Source organism: Erithacus rubecula, assembly GCF_903797595.1.
Source record: "Erithacus rubecula genome assembly, chromosome: 23".
In the NCBI taxonomy this organism is placed as follows: Eukaryota; Metazoa; Chordata; class Aves; order Passeriformes; family Muscicapidae; genus Erithacus; species Erithacus rubecula.
The window spans coordinates 6,308,380-6,323,450 of NC_136675.1; the positions used below are offsets into that span (position 1 = coordinate 6,308,380).

A 15,071-nucleotide genomic window follows, 5' to 3' on the forward strand; every position below is an offset into this window, starting at 1 on the left:
GAGTAAGGGGGGGATGAGGAGGAGGGGGAGTGACTTGGACTCGTATTTGTATTTTGGTCCCAAACTGTGTATATATACAATTTTCTATGTTTCTTTTTTTGTGGTAACTAAGATGAATATTTTAATTAGATAAGTTATATGAAAAAGAGGAGAATCATGTCTCAATAAAAGCCAAACACTGGACCGTGGCTGCTCGTTCTTTCCTGACGTGTACAACGGATGTTAAACACACCATGAGGGAACTCCCGAGGGCGATGCTCCGGTATCCCCCTATCCCGGCGGGAGGGGCGCTCCCGTTCCTGCCCATGGATAATACCCGGGGACTTCGGCGGGAAAGCAGCAGTATCGCGATTCCCCGGGCGGGGTGGGGCCGGGACCACCGGGACCCTCCCCGGGATCACCGGGATCACCACCGGGACCCTCCCTGGGATCACCGGGATCATCACCGGGACTCCTCCCCGGAATCACCGGGATCACCACCGGGACCCTCCCTGGGATCACCGGGATCATCACCGGGACTCCTCCCCGGAATCACCGGGATCACCACCGGGACCCTCCCTGGGATCACCGGGATCATCACCGGGACTCCTGCCCGGAATCACCGGGACCCTCCCCGGGACCACCGGGACCCTCCCCGGGACCACCGGGACTCCTCCCCGGAATCACCGGGACCCTCCCCGGAACCACCGGGACTCCTCCCCGGAATCACCGGGATCCTCCCCGGGACCACCGGGACCCTCCCTGGGATCACCGGGATCATCACCGGGACTCCTCCCCGGAATCACCGGGACCCTCCCCGGAATCACCGGGACCCTCCCCGGGACCACCGGGACTCCTCCCCGGAATCACCGGGATCATCACCGGGACCCTCCCTGGGATCACCGGGCGCTTCACGGGCTCAGCACGTGCAGCACCAGGTCACGCCCACAGGGGCGTGGCTACGGGGAAAGAACCTATCACCGTTTCTGCGTGGGCGTGGCCATGGAATAAAAGGCGTGTCTAATGAATAAATTGCGTTACGTCACGGAAAGGGGCGTGTTATGTGCCCATTGTGGGCGTGGTTTCGGTGCCGGCGGGGCGTGGCCCGATGCGCGGTGGGCGGAGCTCCAGCCGCGCATGCGCACTGCGCGGCCCCGGCGCGGCCATGGCGCACGGACACGGGCCCGGCCGCTGCCGCTGCTGCGGGGAGGCGGCGGCGGAGCGCGGCGCGGCCTGGGGGCTCTACCTGCGCATCGACCGGCAGCGCCTGCAGTGCCTCAACGAGCGCCGCGAGGGCTCCGGAGCCACCGTGTTCCGGCCCTGGGAGGAGCGCGGGGACCGCTCGCAGGTGCGGCGGGTCGGGGGTGTCGGTGACGGGACCCCGCAGCTCGGCCCGGCCCCAGGGCGGGGTGCGGGACTGCGCTCCTCACACAGAAGGAGCTGCTGGAGGGTCGCAGAGAGGATTTGGGGTCTGCAGCGTGAGGGGAGCGGGGCCTGGTCAGGCTGGAGAAGGGACGGCTGAGAGAGGATCCATCCCTTCAATCCTTAAAATATCAACGAGGGGTGTCAGAGGGTGGCGCCGGGCTCTGTTCAGGGACATGATAACGAGCAAGGGCCATAAACTAAAACAACATGAGGCAGAACTTCTCTCCGTGAGGGTGGCAGAGCCCTGGCACAGCTGGACACTCCCCCTGTGGGGACATCCCAAACCCACCTGGAGCTGCTCCTGTGTCCCCTGCTCCAGGTGACCCTGCACTGGATGATCTCCAGGAGGTCCTTTCCAATCCTAAATAAAATTCTGTGAGCAGGGTACTGCAGGACCCCCTGAACGCCACTGGGGTGATCCCTCCAGCTGTGCCCCCACCTCCCCTCTGTCCCCTGTGCTCCCCCTGCCCACCCCAGGCCAGCCCTGAGCTGCTCTCCTCTCTCCCCAGTTCGTGGAAAGCGATGATGATGAGGAGCTGCTCTTCAACATCCCGTGAGTTCCATCCCTGAGCACCTCTGGCAGGGCTGCCTCCTGGCCTGGGGCTGACTTGGAGAGCACAGAGGTGAAAAGCTGGCTGTGTGTGTGTCTGGGCAGGTTCACGGGCAGTGTGAAGTTGAAAGGAGTCATTGTGATGGGCGAGGAGGATGGGACACACCCGGCAGAGATGAGGCTGTGAGTAAAAGCAGCTTCCCCTTCCTCACAGGGGCTGTGGGGGCAACTGGTGGCATTATAACAAGACAAAGTAAATAATTTTTTTTTTTTTTTGTGGAGAACCTGGGCAGTGTTAATGGATGGAATCCAATTAGCTGAGCTGTTGTTAATAACTCCTTCTCATCCTGCCAGGTTCAGGAACATTCCTCACATGTCCTTTGATGACACAGCCAAGGAACCAGAGCAGACGTTCAGCCTGAGCCAGGATCCCTTGGGAGAGCTGGAATATCCCACCAAGTATGAGACAGACCCTGGGGTGTGGGGGCTGCTCCTGCCTGCCACAGCAGCTCTGCACAGCCTTCCACATTTAGGGAAAGCTCAGCTCAGGGCAGTGATTCAAAGCTGCCCTCAGGAGGATTTGCCTCCCCAGCTCTGTCTGAAACCTCCTTGCCAGAGCCTGGGGCTGCCTGTGTTGGAATTCTTGGGCTGCAGAATCATCCTGCTGTCCTGTCCCCAGCTCATGGCTGACCCAGGGGTGAGGGAAATCCCCCCTTGCTGCCAAGTCTGCCTGGGATCAGGGGGAGCTGTTTGCAGTGTGGGATCCTGGGGAGGTGCTGCCATCTCAGGCTGTGTTTTCTTGCAGAATTGCCCGTTTCTCCAACGTTTACCACCTCTCCATGCACTTCCCAAAGAACTTCGGAGCAGAGACAACCAAGATTTTCTACATAGGCCTGAAAGGGGAGTGGACAGAGGTGAGTGAGAGCAGAGAGCAAGCAGAGCGTGGAAAGGGCTGGAATCCTGGATTTAAATCCTGCTTTTCCTGGATTTAAAACCTTCCATCTCCACCCAGGCTCATCGCCACGAAGTCACCATCTGCAACTACGAAGCCTCGGCCAACCCGGCCGACCACAAGTTGGAACAGATCACCCCTCAGACTCACTTCATCTCCTGAGGGGCTGCCCGGGGCAGGAACGGCTTCGGAGCAGCTCCGTGTGTGTGGGACAGACACGGCGTGAGGCGGCAGCGCCGCTCTGGAGCCCGAGCCGTGAGCGGGGCCGGTCCCGGCTGTGACTGACAATAAACACGCTGCGGTGCAGAGCTGTGCGCTGTCCCTGAGTGGCGGGTGGCACCGGCGGGGAGGTCCCGTACCCGCTGCGGGAAGGGCGGGCCCCGCTGCCGGTCGCGGGTTCCCAGCGCGATCCGCTGCCCGTTTCCATCATGGCAGCCCCGCCGCTCCCGGCGCCGCGCTGCGTCACTTCCGCCGCGCTGCCGGAAGTTCCTGTGGGAGCGCGTCCGGGGGGAGCCGCGAGGAGCGCGCGCGCCGGGCCGCGGGAGAGGTGCGGGCGGGGGGGGCGGCACGTACCACAGGGCCGCGCCGGGGGGGGGGGGGCGCAACCGGGCAACGGCGCGGCGGGTGGGACGTACCACTGCTGCAGGCGGGGGGGGGGGATTTCCGTGAGGGCCGCGGGGATTGGGGGGGGGGCGAGGCCCTTCCCGGGGTTTAACGGGGGATTAACGGCGAGAGGGGCCGGAGGGTCCCGGCGCGGTAACGGGGCCGCTTAGGGAGTCTATACGAGCCCTGAGCCTGCAGGGATCCCCCTCAAAGCCCCGATTTTGGCGGAAAACCGGCTCTGCAGGCCGTGGGGGTCCCGCCTCCATCCGCTTCCAGGCGGGATTTCTCCATTTCCCCGCTGGATTCCGCTCCCTGTGGGGCTGCGGGCCTGAGGGAGAGGCCGAGGCACGGTAATTAACGCTAATTAACCATTGATGATCGCGTTTTCCCCCGGCGCGGTGGGGTCGGCTCGGGGTGCGACAGCTCCAGATCGGACTCGGATTCACCTCGTGGTGCTTTGTTTGCGCCTTGACACCCGCACGGACAATCGGAGGGGTTCGGTCCCGCTTTGCTCGGGGTTCGGTCCCGCTTTGCTCGGGGTTTAATCCCGCTTTGCTCGGGGTTCGGTCCCGCTTTACTCGGGGTTCGGTCCCGCTTTGGTCGGGGTTTAATCCCGTTTTGCTCGGGGTTCGGTCCCGCTTTGGTCGGGGTTTAATCCCGTTTTGCTCGGGGTTCGGTCCCGCTTTGCTCGGGGTTCAGTCCCGCTTTACTCGGGGTTCGATCCCGCTTTACTCGGGGTTCGGTCCCGCTTTACTCGGGGTTTAATCCCTCTTTACTCGGGGTTCAATCCCGCTTTCCTCGGGGTTCCCGCCGTGTTCCCTCCAGGAACATCCCAGCAGCGTTTTTTGGGCAGCTCTGTCCATCCCGAGCCCTGTTTTCCCTGGAGCCTCCCCCCAAGGAGCGCATCCATCACCTGCTAGGGCGCGATGCTGCTATTCCTGGCTCTCTCTGTCTCTCCCTGCCGGGGTTTTTGGCAGGTGCAGGCTCTCCTGGCCGCTTGTTTTGCCCCTGGAGTACACACGAGCACGTGTGTGTCTGTGTCAGATCCGGGCAGCTGCTCATTGCCGGTGTTTTTATTTGAGTGGGGAAGCCGCTGACGAGCAGTCGGTGGAACGAGTCGGGCAGGTCCTGGCCGGGCTGGCAGTCAGAGCAGGCTGTTTTCTCGGGGTAAGGCTGGCTGCTGGTGGTCCGGGCTCTTGGGATGGGTTTGGGGGTGATCCTGTGTCACCCCGACCTGCTGGGGATAGAGCACAGTGAGCAAAGGGAGGGTGCAGCTCTGGTCTCTGTGACAGGACTTTGGGAATGGCTGGAGCTGTGCCAGGGGAATTTGGGGTGGATTTAGGGAAAGGTTCTTCTCTAAAGTGCTGGGCACAGCCCGAGGCTGCCACAGCTCCAGGAGGGTTTGGACTCACTGCCAGGATCCCCAGGGTGGGATTGTTGGGGTGTCTGGGCAGGGCCAGGGCTGGGACTGGGGGATCCTTCATCCCTCCAGCTCGGGATATTCCGTGATCCTGCTCCGGAGGCTGGTCCTGTTCCTGGGGATAACGGCAGTGCCTGAACAAGCTCTGCTCTAATTGGTGCTGGTGGCTCAGTGGGGTCAGGGCAGCCTTGTGGGGGGAGCTGGAGCTGTGATTTGGGATGTGGTGGGAACAAACACTGTGGGCTGTCCTGGCTCAAAGCACCGTGGGTGCCTCAGCTCTGTAGGGTCTGTGAGGTGACAGGACAGCAGCAGTGACCCTGCCTGCTGTCCTGGGGAGGCACAAGAGTGTCATCCATCCCTGGGGGGGCTCAGACCAGCTCCCAGTGCTCTGGTGGATCCTAACCAGCCCCATAAAACAGGGCTGGAGCTTTATTTGTGCAGCAGAGCCTGTGCTGCTGCCTGCCCAGGGTTTCCTGCTTCCCAGTGGGAGCAGATGTGTGTCGGGTGCCTGCTCAGTTCTGGGAAGGAATCAGGGGCTGCAGGAATGAAGGGATGCTGAGGCTGCACTGCCCAGCCACCCTCTGCCCACGCCAGTGCAGCCACAGGAACAACTTTGGCTCTGAGCTGTAATTTCCAGGCTAATTTTAACCCTTCCAGCACCCCACGCTCTGCCACACGAGGAGCATTGTCTGCTCCTGGACTCTCCACCACTGCCAAACCACAGTGTGGGATGTCCCAAGGGCTTCACCATCAAAGCCTTCACCTGCTCTTTAATTTTCCATCTGCTCTGTGCTGAAGGGTGGGGGGTGAGAGGTTTGTTTTGCTGCCTCACTCACCTGTGTGTCCCGCAGGTGCCAGTGTCGATCCCTCTCGGTGTATGTGTGGTAACAACATGTCTGTCCCCCTCCTCGCCGACGCTGTCACCGTGTCAGGGGCAGAGCGGGAGACTGCCGCGGTAAGGGCTGCCCCTCCCTCCTCCCTCCCTCCCTCCTCCCTCCCCTGGAGCACCGGCAGCTCGGCACGGGGGAGGCAGGGCCAGCAAGGGCTCTGAGGCTGACCTTGGGCTGGGCTGTTTGCTCCAGAGTGAGAGTTCAGCTTGTGAAAGCAGTGGGAGTTAGGGCTGATTGGGCTGTTTAAGCTTTTAAAGCAGATCTCCCAAAGGAACCACCCCCAGTCCTTCCCTGGGTGTGCAGGCTGCCTTCCCTCTGCTCCCCAAGGCTTAGGGGCTGCTGGAGATGGGGGTGAAAAGCCTGTGGAAGTGAATTTGTGTCCTTAGTGACAGAGGGAAGGAATTCCTCCCTGTGAGGGGGGTGAGCAGCTGTGGCTGCTCCTGGATCCCTGGCAGTGCCCAAGGCCAGTTTGGACAGGGCTTGGAGCAGCCTGGGACAGTGCAAGGTGTCCCTGCCAGTGCAGGAGTGGCACTGATGGGATTTAAGGTCCCATCCAGCCCATTCTGTGCCTCTGCCCTGCTGCCATTCCTGATGGGATGATCTGTCACTCCTTGTCCCTGTGCTGTGCAGAGGAGTTGGGACCTGCCCGTGGCAGCTCTGTGGCAGGATGACACCACATCCCTGACCCACCCATCACTGTGCTCCAAGCTAAATTTGAGCCTCTTGGACTTGGTGACTAAGTGTCCATTTGCCACATCCCTGCCAGTCCTGCCCTCCCAGCCCTGCCCCCTCCCCAGCACCACTCTCACACCAGTTAACTCCCTTCCTTCTCTGTTTAACAGGTCATTTTCCTACATGGCCTTGGAGACACGGGGTGAGTGTCCCTGGAGCTGGCTCTGACTGGCATGTGTGGTTTGCCAAATGCAGATCCCAGCCTTTTGCTGCTGCTTTCCCTGGGGGCATCTCTGGGATTTGTGTGGGGCTTTGGGCTGGGGGCTGCAGCCATTCCTCACAGGGAATGGCAGGGAATTGCTGCTGGCAGCTGCCTGCTCTTGAATATTTATGATCCTGGCAGCCTGGCAGTCCCCCACCCCCCACGGGTGGATTTTGTGCTGCCTTCAGGGATTGCTGAGAAGCACTGCAGCTTTTCCAGGCCTTGGCAGGGCTGGCAGCTGGGCTGGGCCTGCACCAGGGCATCTCTGAGTTCCCATGGGGATGACAAAAGGCTTCTCCTTCTCCAGGAGATTCCCACATCCCTGGCTGGGAAATTCCTTCCTCCTTTCCTGCAGCTTTGAGGCTCTGGAGCAGTGCTGGGGGTGGTTCATGGGGGGTTCAGGCTGATGGGGTGGGTAAAATCAGCTCAGGGGAGGGGTTGGGGGGCAGCAGCTTTGGGAAGATGGCTCAGACAGGCTTTGGACATCTCCCCTCTGTCCCTCCCCAGGCACAGCTGGGCTGATGCTCTCTCCTCCATCCGCCTCCCCTACGTCAAGTACATCTGTCCCCACGCGTGAGTGCTGCCCTGGGGGTTCTGGGGGGGTCTTGGGTTCCTGGGGGTCCTGAGGCTGCCAGGGCTCCTGGGGGAGGAGGGTGGTGGCTCTGCTGTTCCCACTGAGGTGAGCAGCACCAGAGGCTCTTTTGTTTTCCCTCCTGTCTGTTTGTCCCTGCAGGATAAACAAAGGCTCTGGAGCTGCCTGTGCTGCCCTGCCCAGGCAGGAGGGGCTCAGCAGGAAGGGGGGGAGGGGGGTGTCAGTCTTGCTGCTCCCCCCAGACTTGAGCTGAACCTCCCAAAATGTTCCTCCACAGGCCCCGGATCCCCGTGACCCTCAACATGAAGATGGTGATGCCCTCCTGGTCAGTGCTTTGTGGGAGCCTTTTGGGGGGTGAGAGGGATGGGGAGACAAAACCCAACTGCCCTGTGGGGGCCAGGGAAGGGCAGAGCACACTCACAGTGCTGGGAGAGGTTTGGGCTGACCCTGCTGCTTCCCCCAGGTTTGACCTGATGGGATTGACTCCAGATGCACCTGAGGATGAAGCTGGGATCAAGAAAGCAGCAGAAAACAGTAAGGAGCTGTGGAGAGGGGGAAGTGGGGGTCTCTCCCTCACTGTGCCTGGAGCAGGTGTCTTTCTTCCACCCCTCCCTGATCCCAACAAACATTTCCCCTGGGATCTCTGGCACCTGCCTGTCCCTGATGTGACACCCTGAGGTGCTGGCTGATGCTTTTCAGCCCTCCTCCCCTTCCACTGACCCACTTCTCCCATCTCCTTCAGTTAAAGCAATCATTGAGCACGAGATGAAGAACGGGATCCCCCCCAACCGCATCATCCTGGGGGGCTTCTCACAGGTGAGCATCAGCACCCAAATCCTGCTGCATCCAGCCTGTGAGGGGCTGGACTAGAGCAGAGGCTGGACACACTTAAAGGAATAAAGCAGGGATTTATTGAAAGGCTTTCAAAGGATTCACCTTGGGCAGTACAAGAGCCCAGCTCTGTATGGATCCAAGATGGATCCCAGTCATGAGTTTTCACATTTATAAGTTTTGGTTCTTTTCCATATTGGGGTAAATTGCCCAATTACAGCTTTGGGTTATGAAGTGCCATCCTCCTGATTTGCTCTCTTCAGTTCCCCATTGTTTTATGCTTTTTGGGCCTGAGACTGTGCTGGTTGTCCCTGATTCTCCAGCTGGAAAAGGATTGTTTTGTCTAACAAAACTGTGAGGAGAACTTAATGTGAAGTTGAGAGTTCCACACCAAGGCAGTACAAAATCTGCAAAACACAAAAGCTAAACCTTCATGCAGGAGGTGTGTGTGTGTGAGGGTGTCCCTGCATCCCCCATGGCTCTGACTGCACATTTCCCCTGCAGGGGGGTGCCCTGTCACTGTACACAGCTCTGACCTGCCAGCACCAGCTGGCTGGGATCGTGGCTCTCAGCTGCTGGCTGCCCCTGCACAAGGCATTCCCACAGGTACTGTTGCATCTGCTGCTGCTTGGGGTAATAGCAAGTGAGAAGCAGGAAGGGCCTTTGCAGGGAGATGTTTATTCTGTGCATTGTTCATGGTTCAGGGAACAAAGGCTGGGTTATTTTGTTATTTTGTGAGGATCTGGTTTAAATACATGGGATGAGCAGGGTGGGGAGATCATCAATTAGCAGGGGACATGGGGGTGGCACAAGGGTGGGTTTAGGGCAAAAGGCCAACAGGGAAACAGGGTGGGAGTGACTGAAGGGCTGACAGAGAGGGAGAGAGGGCACAGGGCTGACCCAGGGAGCTGAACAGGAGCTTGGCTTCTGCCATCAAGAGCAGGCAGTGAGAGAGGCCTCTCATTTTTCCTAATTGGGAATGCCCATCAGTCTCCACACCTCCCTGCAGCTGCTCCCACTGCAGCTCTGTGTGTTGGGGACACAAAGCAGCTGTCCCTGTTGGTGTCCCCTCACTGAGTGTCCCCTGACCTGTGTCCCCTCCCGGCGGCAGGCGGCGAACAATGGCGTGAACAGGGACATTGCCATCCTGCAGTGCCACGGGGAGCTGGACCCCATGATCCCCGTGCGCTTCGGGGCCCTCACGGCCGAGAAGCTCAAGTCTGTGGTCACCCCCACCAAGGTGCAGTTCAAAACCTACCCTGGGGTGATGCACAGTTCCTGTCCTCAGGTCAGTGCTGGGGCTGGAGGGGGGGATCAGTGATGGAAGCTGTGGGAATGGTTGGGGTGGATTTCAGGGAAAGGTTCTTCTCCCAGAGGGTGCTGGCACTGCCCAGGCTCCCCAGGGAATGGGCACAGTCCCGAGGCTGCCAAAGCTTCAGGAGGGTTTGGACACCACTCCAGGCATGCCCAGGGTGGGGTTTTTGGGGTGTCTGTGCAGGATGATTCTTGTGGGTTCCTTCCCTTTGGATCTTTGAGACCAACCCCAGCCCTGTAGGTGTGGCAGGGTGGGGAGCACACAAGATGTGTTTGGAGGAGGCTGCAGAGCCCGAGTGTCCCACCCCTGCCCTTGGGGACCCCCGGGGTGACGGGCTGTGCCCCCCGCAGGAGATGATGGCCGTGAAGGAATTCATCGAGAAGCTGCTGCCCCGGATCTGAGCGGAGCCCCTCGGGACTGTGGCAGGGGAGGCTGCCGAGGTCACCGCCGCCCGTCTGTCCCTGGGACCCGCCCGCTGCCATCGGAAGCCATGGCCCCCACCCCGCCACGCCCAGCCGTGCCCGCGCCCCCTCCCGCTCTCCCGCCGCGCCCGGAGCCTAAGGCGAGTCTGCCAGCGGCCTTTTCTCTCCTGCTCTGGCTCCCAGCGCTTCCCGAGGGAGGCTCACCGTCCCTCGGCCCCCCTGCGGGGCTGGCACGGCGCGGGTGAGGTTTTCCTGTTGGCTTTGGGGGTTTTGTACCAGTATTAGGGGCGGGACGTGGCCGGGGCGAGGCTGGGGCAGCCCTGGGGCTCGGAGCTCTGCGCTCGGTGCCGCTCTCGGTTTGCAGTCAGAGCTCAGGAACCCGGGGGTCCCCCTGCAGCCCCGGGGGGCTCTGCCCCGCGCTGGCACCGCCAAAGGCTGCGGGGCCCGAGGGAGGGGCTGCGGCTCCGCACGGCCCCGCCTGTCACACACGCACACTCCCCTCAGCCCTCGGCCTGGGCAGCTCTGCCCTCCTGACATAATCACCTCCTTCCTCTGCTCCACCTCCTGTTGCTTTTACAATCTCATCTCTGCCCCGCGGGGGTCCCAGAGGCGTCTCCCCCTCCCCAGCCCAGCTCTGCACCCTCGGACCCCCCAAGCTTCGTTTACACTCACGGGGCCACCGGCCTCGTCTTTAATGTCTTCTCTTGCTGCTACTTGTCCTTCCCTTTGGACTTGGGCTGGCTCGGGGAGGGGGAGGTGAGCTGGGCTCCCTGCAGCCCGGGTTTGGCTCCTGGTGCAGCTGGAAGGGAGGAGCAGCTTTGCTCCCAGCCATCATCTCACCAGCATCTGAGCCCCGGGTGCTGCTGTGCCCCATCCTCTGCTCCTGTCCCCCCTGTACAATCACCAGTGTCCCTCACCTTGTCCCTCCCGAGTGCTGGCATCGTGCTGGGGCCCCGAGTGTCTCCTCTGGGGGGGCTCCTGGCTGACCCTCCCCTCCCACAGGGCCCAGGGCAGTGGCTGTGGAGCAGCTCTGCCCTCACCCCCTTTTCCCCCAGGCTGAGCCCACCCGGGGCTGGTCATGGCTTTTAAAACACCCCCCACATTCCCCTGGCCCCAGGGCTGGCCCTGCCCCAGCCCCAGGGAGCCTCTGCCCCGTGCCCTGGGGGGCTCAGCCCCAGCAGTTCTGCTCCAGCCCTGCCCTTCCTGCCCGGGCTGCACAAAGCAATAACTGCCCTCTGCAGAGAGGAGCGTGGGGCCCACCCTTGGCTGGGCTCTTGGCTTGGGGTTACAGTTTTTGCCCCTTTTAGGAAGTCTGAAAGCAGCAGAGCTGCTGCTGGCACGGGGGGCAGCCTGGCTCTGTCCCTGCCCTGGGCTCTTTGCTGTGTTTTAATGCTGCTGTGCCCCCACCCCCCCATGCTCAGCTGGGGGGCATGAGAGGGTGGCTGGGGTGGGCTGGCAGCTCCTGGGGGTACCAAGGGCTGGTGATGGACAGACTGACCTGTTTGACTGTGAACTGGAAGTGTGTGTGCTGGGGGGGCCTGGGACCATCCCTGTGCAGAGCATTCCTGCTCACTCCCTGCCCGGGGGGGAGAACAGCTTCTCTCCATTCCTCAATACAGCTTTGGGTTTTTTTCTTTTGGTTTTTTTGGGGGTTTTTGTTTTGTTCTGTTTTTCTTCTCTCTCTTGTCTTCCTTGTACATGTTTGGGGTTTTTTTTTGTGTGTGTGTGTGTGCGTTCCACAGAGAATTAAGGTGAAATAAATCCTCAACCTATCCTGGAGCTGAGCTGGCATCATCCCTGGCCAGGCAGGATGAGAGATTGGGGAGGGAGTAGGGGTGGCATGAGGCCCCAGGTGCCATTTCTAGGGGAAGCAGAACAAAGCTGCCACTTAGAAAGTAGGAAAGTTTATTTTAAAAACAAATCAAAAGCTCAATTCATAATTTAGGAGCATAAGTTATTCATCCAGCTGCCAGCACACGGGGCTGACTGCGTCATCCCTGCCCCTGGAGCCCTGGGAGCTGCCAGGAATAAATAGGAGCAGTGTGGGCCAGGGGGGCAGAGCCAGCTCCTGGGCAGATTTGGCAGCAGGGTTTGGGGAGTGGCTGCCACAGGAGGCACTGAGGGGCTGTGGGCAGCCAGGCCAGGCTGGCACAGCCCTGGCAGGGGCTCCTCTGGCTCAGCAGGAGTGATGGGAGATGAGATTTGGTCCCCAAAACCATGCTGGGGGCAGGGAAGAGGGGAATGGAGGAAGCCCTTGGCTGGGGAAATGAGCCATGGTGGCCTTGGAATGTGACTGGTCCCTGTGGGAGGTTCCTGGTGCCCTCTGTGCCAGGGCAGAGGTGCTTTGGGCTCAGCAGGACTCAGCTGTGCCAGTGCTGGATGCCCAGGGCACAGGGAGGAGCAGCTGCTCCCAGCTGGGCTGGCTGCAGCCCCTGGGGGGCCACACCAGGCCCTGCCTCTGTTCTCTGCTGTGGTTCTGCTCTGTGAGATGCAAAGACCTGGGGGATGGGGATGAGTGGGGAGGCTGAGGATGCTCCAGCCTTCCTGCCCACGCCACAGGCAGGAGGGGGAGCTGGAACTGCTGCCCCAGGACTGTGGCAGCCCCGGGGAAGGAGGCAGGGCTGGCTCAGAGCAGCCTCAGCAGCGGCCACAGCTCAGTTCTTGCTGAAGCCCGTGGGGTTCTGCAGCTGCCAGCGCCACAGGTCCTCACCTGGAAGGGGGAGAGGGAGGTGAGGGAGCAGAGGGGCTGGCAGTGCCCGCTGTGCCAGGGGGGATGATGCCCTTACACATCTTGTCCAGGCCCAAGGCAGCTTTCCAGCCCAGCTCCCGCTCGGCCAGCGCGGGGTCCGCGTAGCAGGAGGCCACGTCTCCCTCCCGCCGCGCCGTCACCCGGTACTTGATCTGCAGGGACAGCAGCACCCGGGGCTCAGGGGTCCAGAGGGGTGGGGGAACAGAGCCAGGGCTGCTCTGGGGGAGCAGCTGCCCCTGTGCCTGTCACCTGCAGCTCTGCCCTCACCTCCCTGCCCGAGGCTTTCTCCATGGCCCGGACCATCTGCAGCACCGAGTAGCCGGTGCCTGTGCCCAGGTTGTAGATCTGGAAGGAGGATAAAGGACAAGGATCAAGGGGAGAAGGGCCAGGCCCCCCTTCAGCCCCTGGTGGGACCCCCACACCCCTCCAGGGCTGGCAGCACCCCGAGATTGGCACCTTGCAGCCACAGTTCTCCTTGAGCTTCTTCAGAGCAGCGATGTGACCCTTGGCCAGGTCCACGACGTGGATGTAATCCCTGACTCCTGTGGGGACACACAGGGTGAGGCCAGAGCTGGGCTGCAGCTTTGGGAATCCCAAATTCCACCGTCCCACAACGCACCCGTTCCATCCTCTGTCTTGTAGTCGTTCCCAAAGACGCTCAGGAATTCCCGGCGTCCCACTGCCACCTGCACAGAGGGACAGTCCCATGGGAGCCCCAGCACCGTGTCCCCACAGAGGGACAGCCCCAGGGGAGCCCCAGCACCGTGTCCCCTCCCTGAGCCCCCCCAGGGGCTGTGGGGGCAGTACCTGAGCCACGTAGGGCATGAGGTTGTTGGGGATGCCCTGAGGATCCTCCCCGATCATCCCCGACTCGTGGGCACCGATGGGGTTGAAGTAGCGCAGCAGGACGGCGTTCCAGTCCTGGGGACACAGGGACAGGCTGCTGTCACCCCCACGGGGACACAGGGACAGGCTGCACCCAGGGGGGCTCCTCACCCTCTCAGCTCTGCAGAGATCCCGGATCATCTCCTCGATGAAGAACTTGGATTTTCCATAGGGGTTGGTGCAGCCCCCGACCGGGTGTTTCTCGTCCAGGGGGAGGTACTGGGGGTCCCCATAGACGGTGGCAGAGCTGCTGAACACGATGTTCCTCACACCGTGGGTCTTCATGGTCTGAGGGAGGGCAGTGATCAGCACTGACCCAGCTCTGTGCCCTGTGAGAGCAGAGGGGACAGCACAGGCTCCCTGCGGGCCCCTCTCACCTCCAGCAGCCGGATGGTCCCGGTGAGGTTCACTCTGTAATATTCCAGAGGCTTCTGCACTGACTCCCCCACAGCCTTCAGCCCTGCAAAGTGCATCACGGCCGAGAAACGGTGCTGCAGGGGGAAGGGGCAGGGCATCAGTGCCAGGAAAGGAGCCAGCCACAATTCCCCGGGGAGCTCGGGGGGCTCCAGCCCCAGGAGCCCGGCAGGGCACTGCAGCTGCTGCTCTCACCTTGCTGAAGAGCTCCTGCAGCGCGGCCTCGTCCGTGATGTCGAGCTCCTGGAAGAGCACGGGGCGCTGCGCGATCTCCTGCACCCGCCGGAGGCTCTCGGGGAGCTGCTCGGAGCCTGCGGACGGAGGGGATGAGGCACCGCTGCGGGCGGCGCCGGCCCCGCCCGGGACGGGCGGCCCTACCTCGGATGGCGTTGTGGAAGTTGTCGATGACCACGGGCACGAATCCCGCCTGCAGCAGCTCCAGCACGCAGTGGCTGCCGATGTAGCCGGCGCCGCCCGTCACCAGGATCTTCTCTGCCATGGTTCCTGCGGGGGGAAAACCCCAAATTCTCCAGCGGCGGGGAGGGCACAGCCCGGCCCCGTCACACCAGCCTGGCCCCTGTCACACCAGCCCGGCCCCTGTCACACCTGCCCTGCCCCTGTCACACCTGCCCCTGTCACACCTGCCCTGCCCCCGTCACACCTGCCCTGCCCCTGTCACACCTGCCCGGCCCCTGTCACACCAGCCCGGCCCCCGTCACACCTGCCCCTGTCACACCTGCCCTGTCCCTGTCACACCAGCCCCTGTCACACCTGCCCTGCCCCTGTCACACCTGCCCCTGTCATACCTGCCCCTGTCACACCTGCCCGGCCCCGTCACACCAGCCCCTGTCACACCAGCCCGGCCCCTGTCACACCTGCCCCTGTCACACCTGCCCCTGTCACACCAGCCCGGCCCCTGTCACACCTGCCCTGTCCCTGTCACACCAGCCCCTGTCACACCTGCCCGGCCCCTGTCACACCTGCCCGGCCCCTGTCACACCTGCCCGGCCCCTGTCACACCAGCCCCTGTCACACCTGCCCGGCCCCTGTCACACCTGCCCCTGTCACACCATCCCTGCCCCTGTCACACCATCCCTGTCCCTGTCACAC

At 61.9% G+C, this 15,071-nt stretch overlaps 3 protein-coding genes and 1 long non-coding RNA gene across 6 annotated transcripts; 2 read left to right on the forward strand and 2 right to left on the reverse strand.

The window, feature by feature from the left end:
* Positions 1-159: 159 nt before the first annotated feature.
* LOC306811580 lies at positions 160-822 on the reverse strand. 2 transcript variants are annotated; one of them, XR_013776697.1, is made up of 3 exons: positions 792-822; positions 630-673; positions 160-387 (listed from the first exon to the last, which is right to left on the reverse strand). It is a non-coding gene; the product is annotated as an uncharacterized lncRNA (long non-coding RNA). The 2 variants fall into 2 exon arrangements; XR_013776698.1 differs by lacking the exon at positions 792-822 and having other exon boundaries at positions 630-724.
* Positions 823-1,097: 275 nt separating this feature from the next.
* Positions 1,098-3,212, forward strand: PITHD1 (PITH domain containing 1). Its single transcript, XM_079325478.1, has 6 exons — positions 1,098-1,327; positions 1,914-1,957; positions 2,060-2,137; positions 2,309-2,413; positions 2,760-2,868; positions 2,967-3,212. Exons 1-6 carry the CDS (start codon positions 1,145-1,147, stop codon positions 3,066-3,068), a joined length of 621 nt encoding a protein of 206 aa, XP_079181604.1. The 5' UTR covers positions 1,098-1,144; the 3' UTR covers positions 3,069-3,212.
* A 174-nt stretch (positions 3,213-3,386) lies between these two features.
* LYPLA2 (lysophospholipase 2) lies at positions 3,387-11,692 on the forward strand. 2 transcript variants are annotated; one of them, XM_079325480.1, is made up of 10 exons: positions 3,387-3,453; positions 5,781-5,884; positions 6,662-6,693; positions 7,261-7,326; positions 7,623-7,670; positions 7,809-7,879; positions 8,088-8,161; positions 8,681-8,782; positions 9,288-9,464; positions 9,842-11,692. In XM_079325480.1, exons 2-10 carry the CDS (start codon positions 5,807-5,809, stop codon positions 9,890-9,892), a joined length of 699 nt encoding a protein of 232 aa, XP_079181606.1. In that variant the 5' UTR covers positions 3,387-3,453; positions 5,781-5,806; the 3' UTR covers positions 9,893-11,692. The 2 variants fall into 2 exon arrangements, with proteins under 2 accessions (XP_079181606.1, XP_079181607.1); XM_079325481.1 differs by lacking the exon at positions 3,387-3,453 and adding an exon at positions 3,727-3,859 and having other exon boundaries at positions 9,842-10,029.
* Positions 11,693-11,801: 109 nt separating this feature from the next.
* GALE (UDP-galactose-4-epimerase) lies at positions 11,802-14,513 on the reverse strand. The gene is made up of 10 exons (XM_079325479.1): positions 14,340-14,513; positions 14,157-14,272; positions 13,925-14,038; positions 13,659-13,835; positions 13,470-13,583; positions 13,282-13,348; positions 13,119-13,204; positions 12,930-13,007; positions 12,700-12,814; positions 11,802-12,623 (listed from the first exon to the last, which is right to left on the reverse strand). Exons 1-10 carry the CDS (start codon positions 14,458-14,460, stop codon positions 12,568-12,570), a joined length of 1,044 nt encoding a protein of 347 aa, XP_079181605.1. The 5' UTR covers positions 14,461-14,513; the 3' UTR covers positions 11,802-12,567.
* Positions 14,514-15,071: the final 558 nt, after the last annotated feature.

Coding starts and splice junctions, on each gene's coding strand:
- LYPLA2 (XM_079325480.1), top strand. CDS start 5,807: ATGTGTGGTAACAACATGTCTGTCCCCCTCCTCGCCGACGCTGTCACC. Junction 7,671..7,808: donor AAGATGGTGATGCCCTCCTG/GTCAGTGCTTTG, acceptor TGCTTCCCCCAG/GTTTGACCTGATGGGATTGA. Junction 7,880..8,087: donor CAAGAAAGCAGCAGAAAACA/GTAAGGAGCTGT, acceptor CATCTCCTTCAG/TTAAAGCAATCATTGAGCAC.
- GALE (XM_079325479.1), bottom strand. CDS start 14,460: ATGGCAGAGAAGATCCTGGTGACGGGCGGCGCCGGCTACATCGGCAGC. Junction 13,008..13,118: donor AGGAGAACTGTGGCTGCAAG/GTGCCAATCTCG, acceptor TCCTCCTTCCAG/ATCTACAACCTGGGCACAGG. Junction 12,815..12,929: donor AGAAAGCCTCGGGCAGGGAG/GTGAGGGCAGAG, acceptor CTGTCCCTGCAG/ATCAAGTACCGGGTGACGGC.
- PITHD1 (XM_079325478.1), top strand. CDS start 1,145: ATGGCGCACGGACACGGGCCCGGCCGCTGCCGCTGCTGCGGGGAGGCG. Junction 2,138..2,308: donor CACCCGGCAGAGATGAGGCT/GTGAGTAAAAGC, acceptor TCATCCTGCCAG/GTTCAGGAACATTCCTCACA. Junction 2,414..2,759: donor GAGCTGGAATATCCCACCAA/GTATGAGACAGA, acceptor GTTTTCTTGCAG/AATTGCCCGTTTCTCCAACG.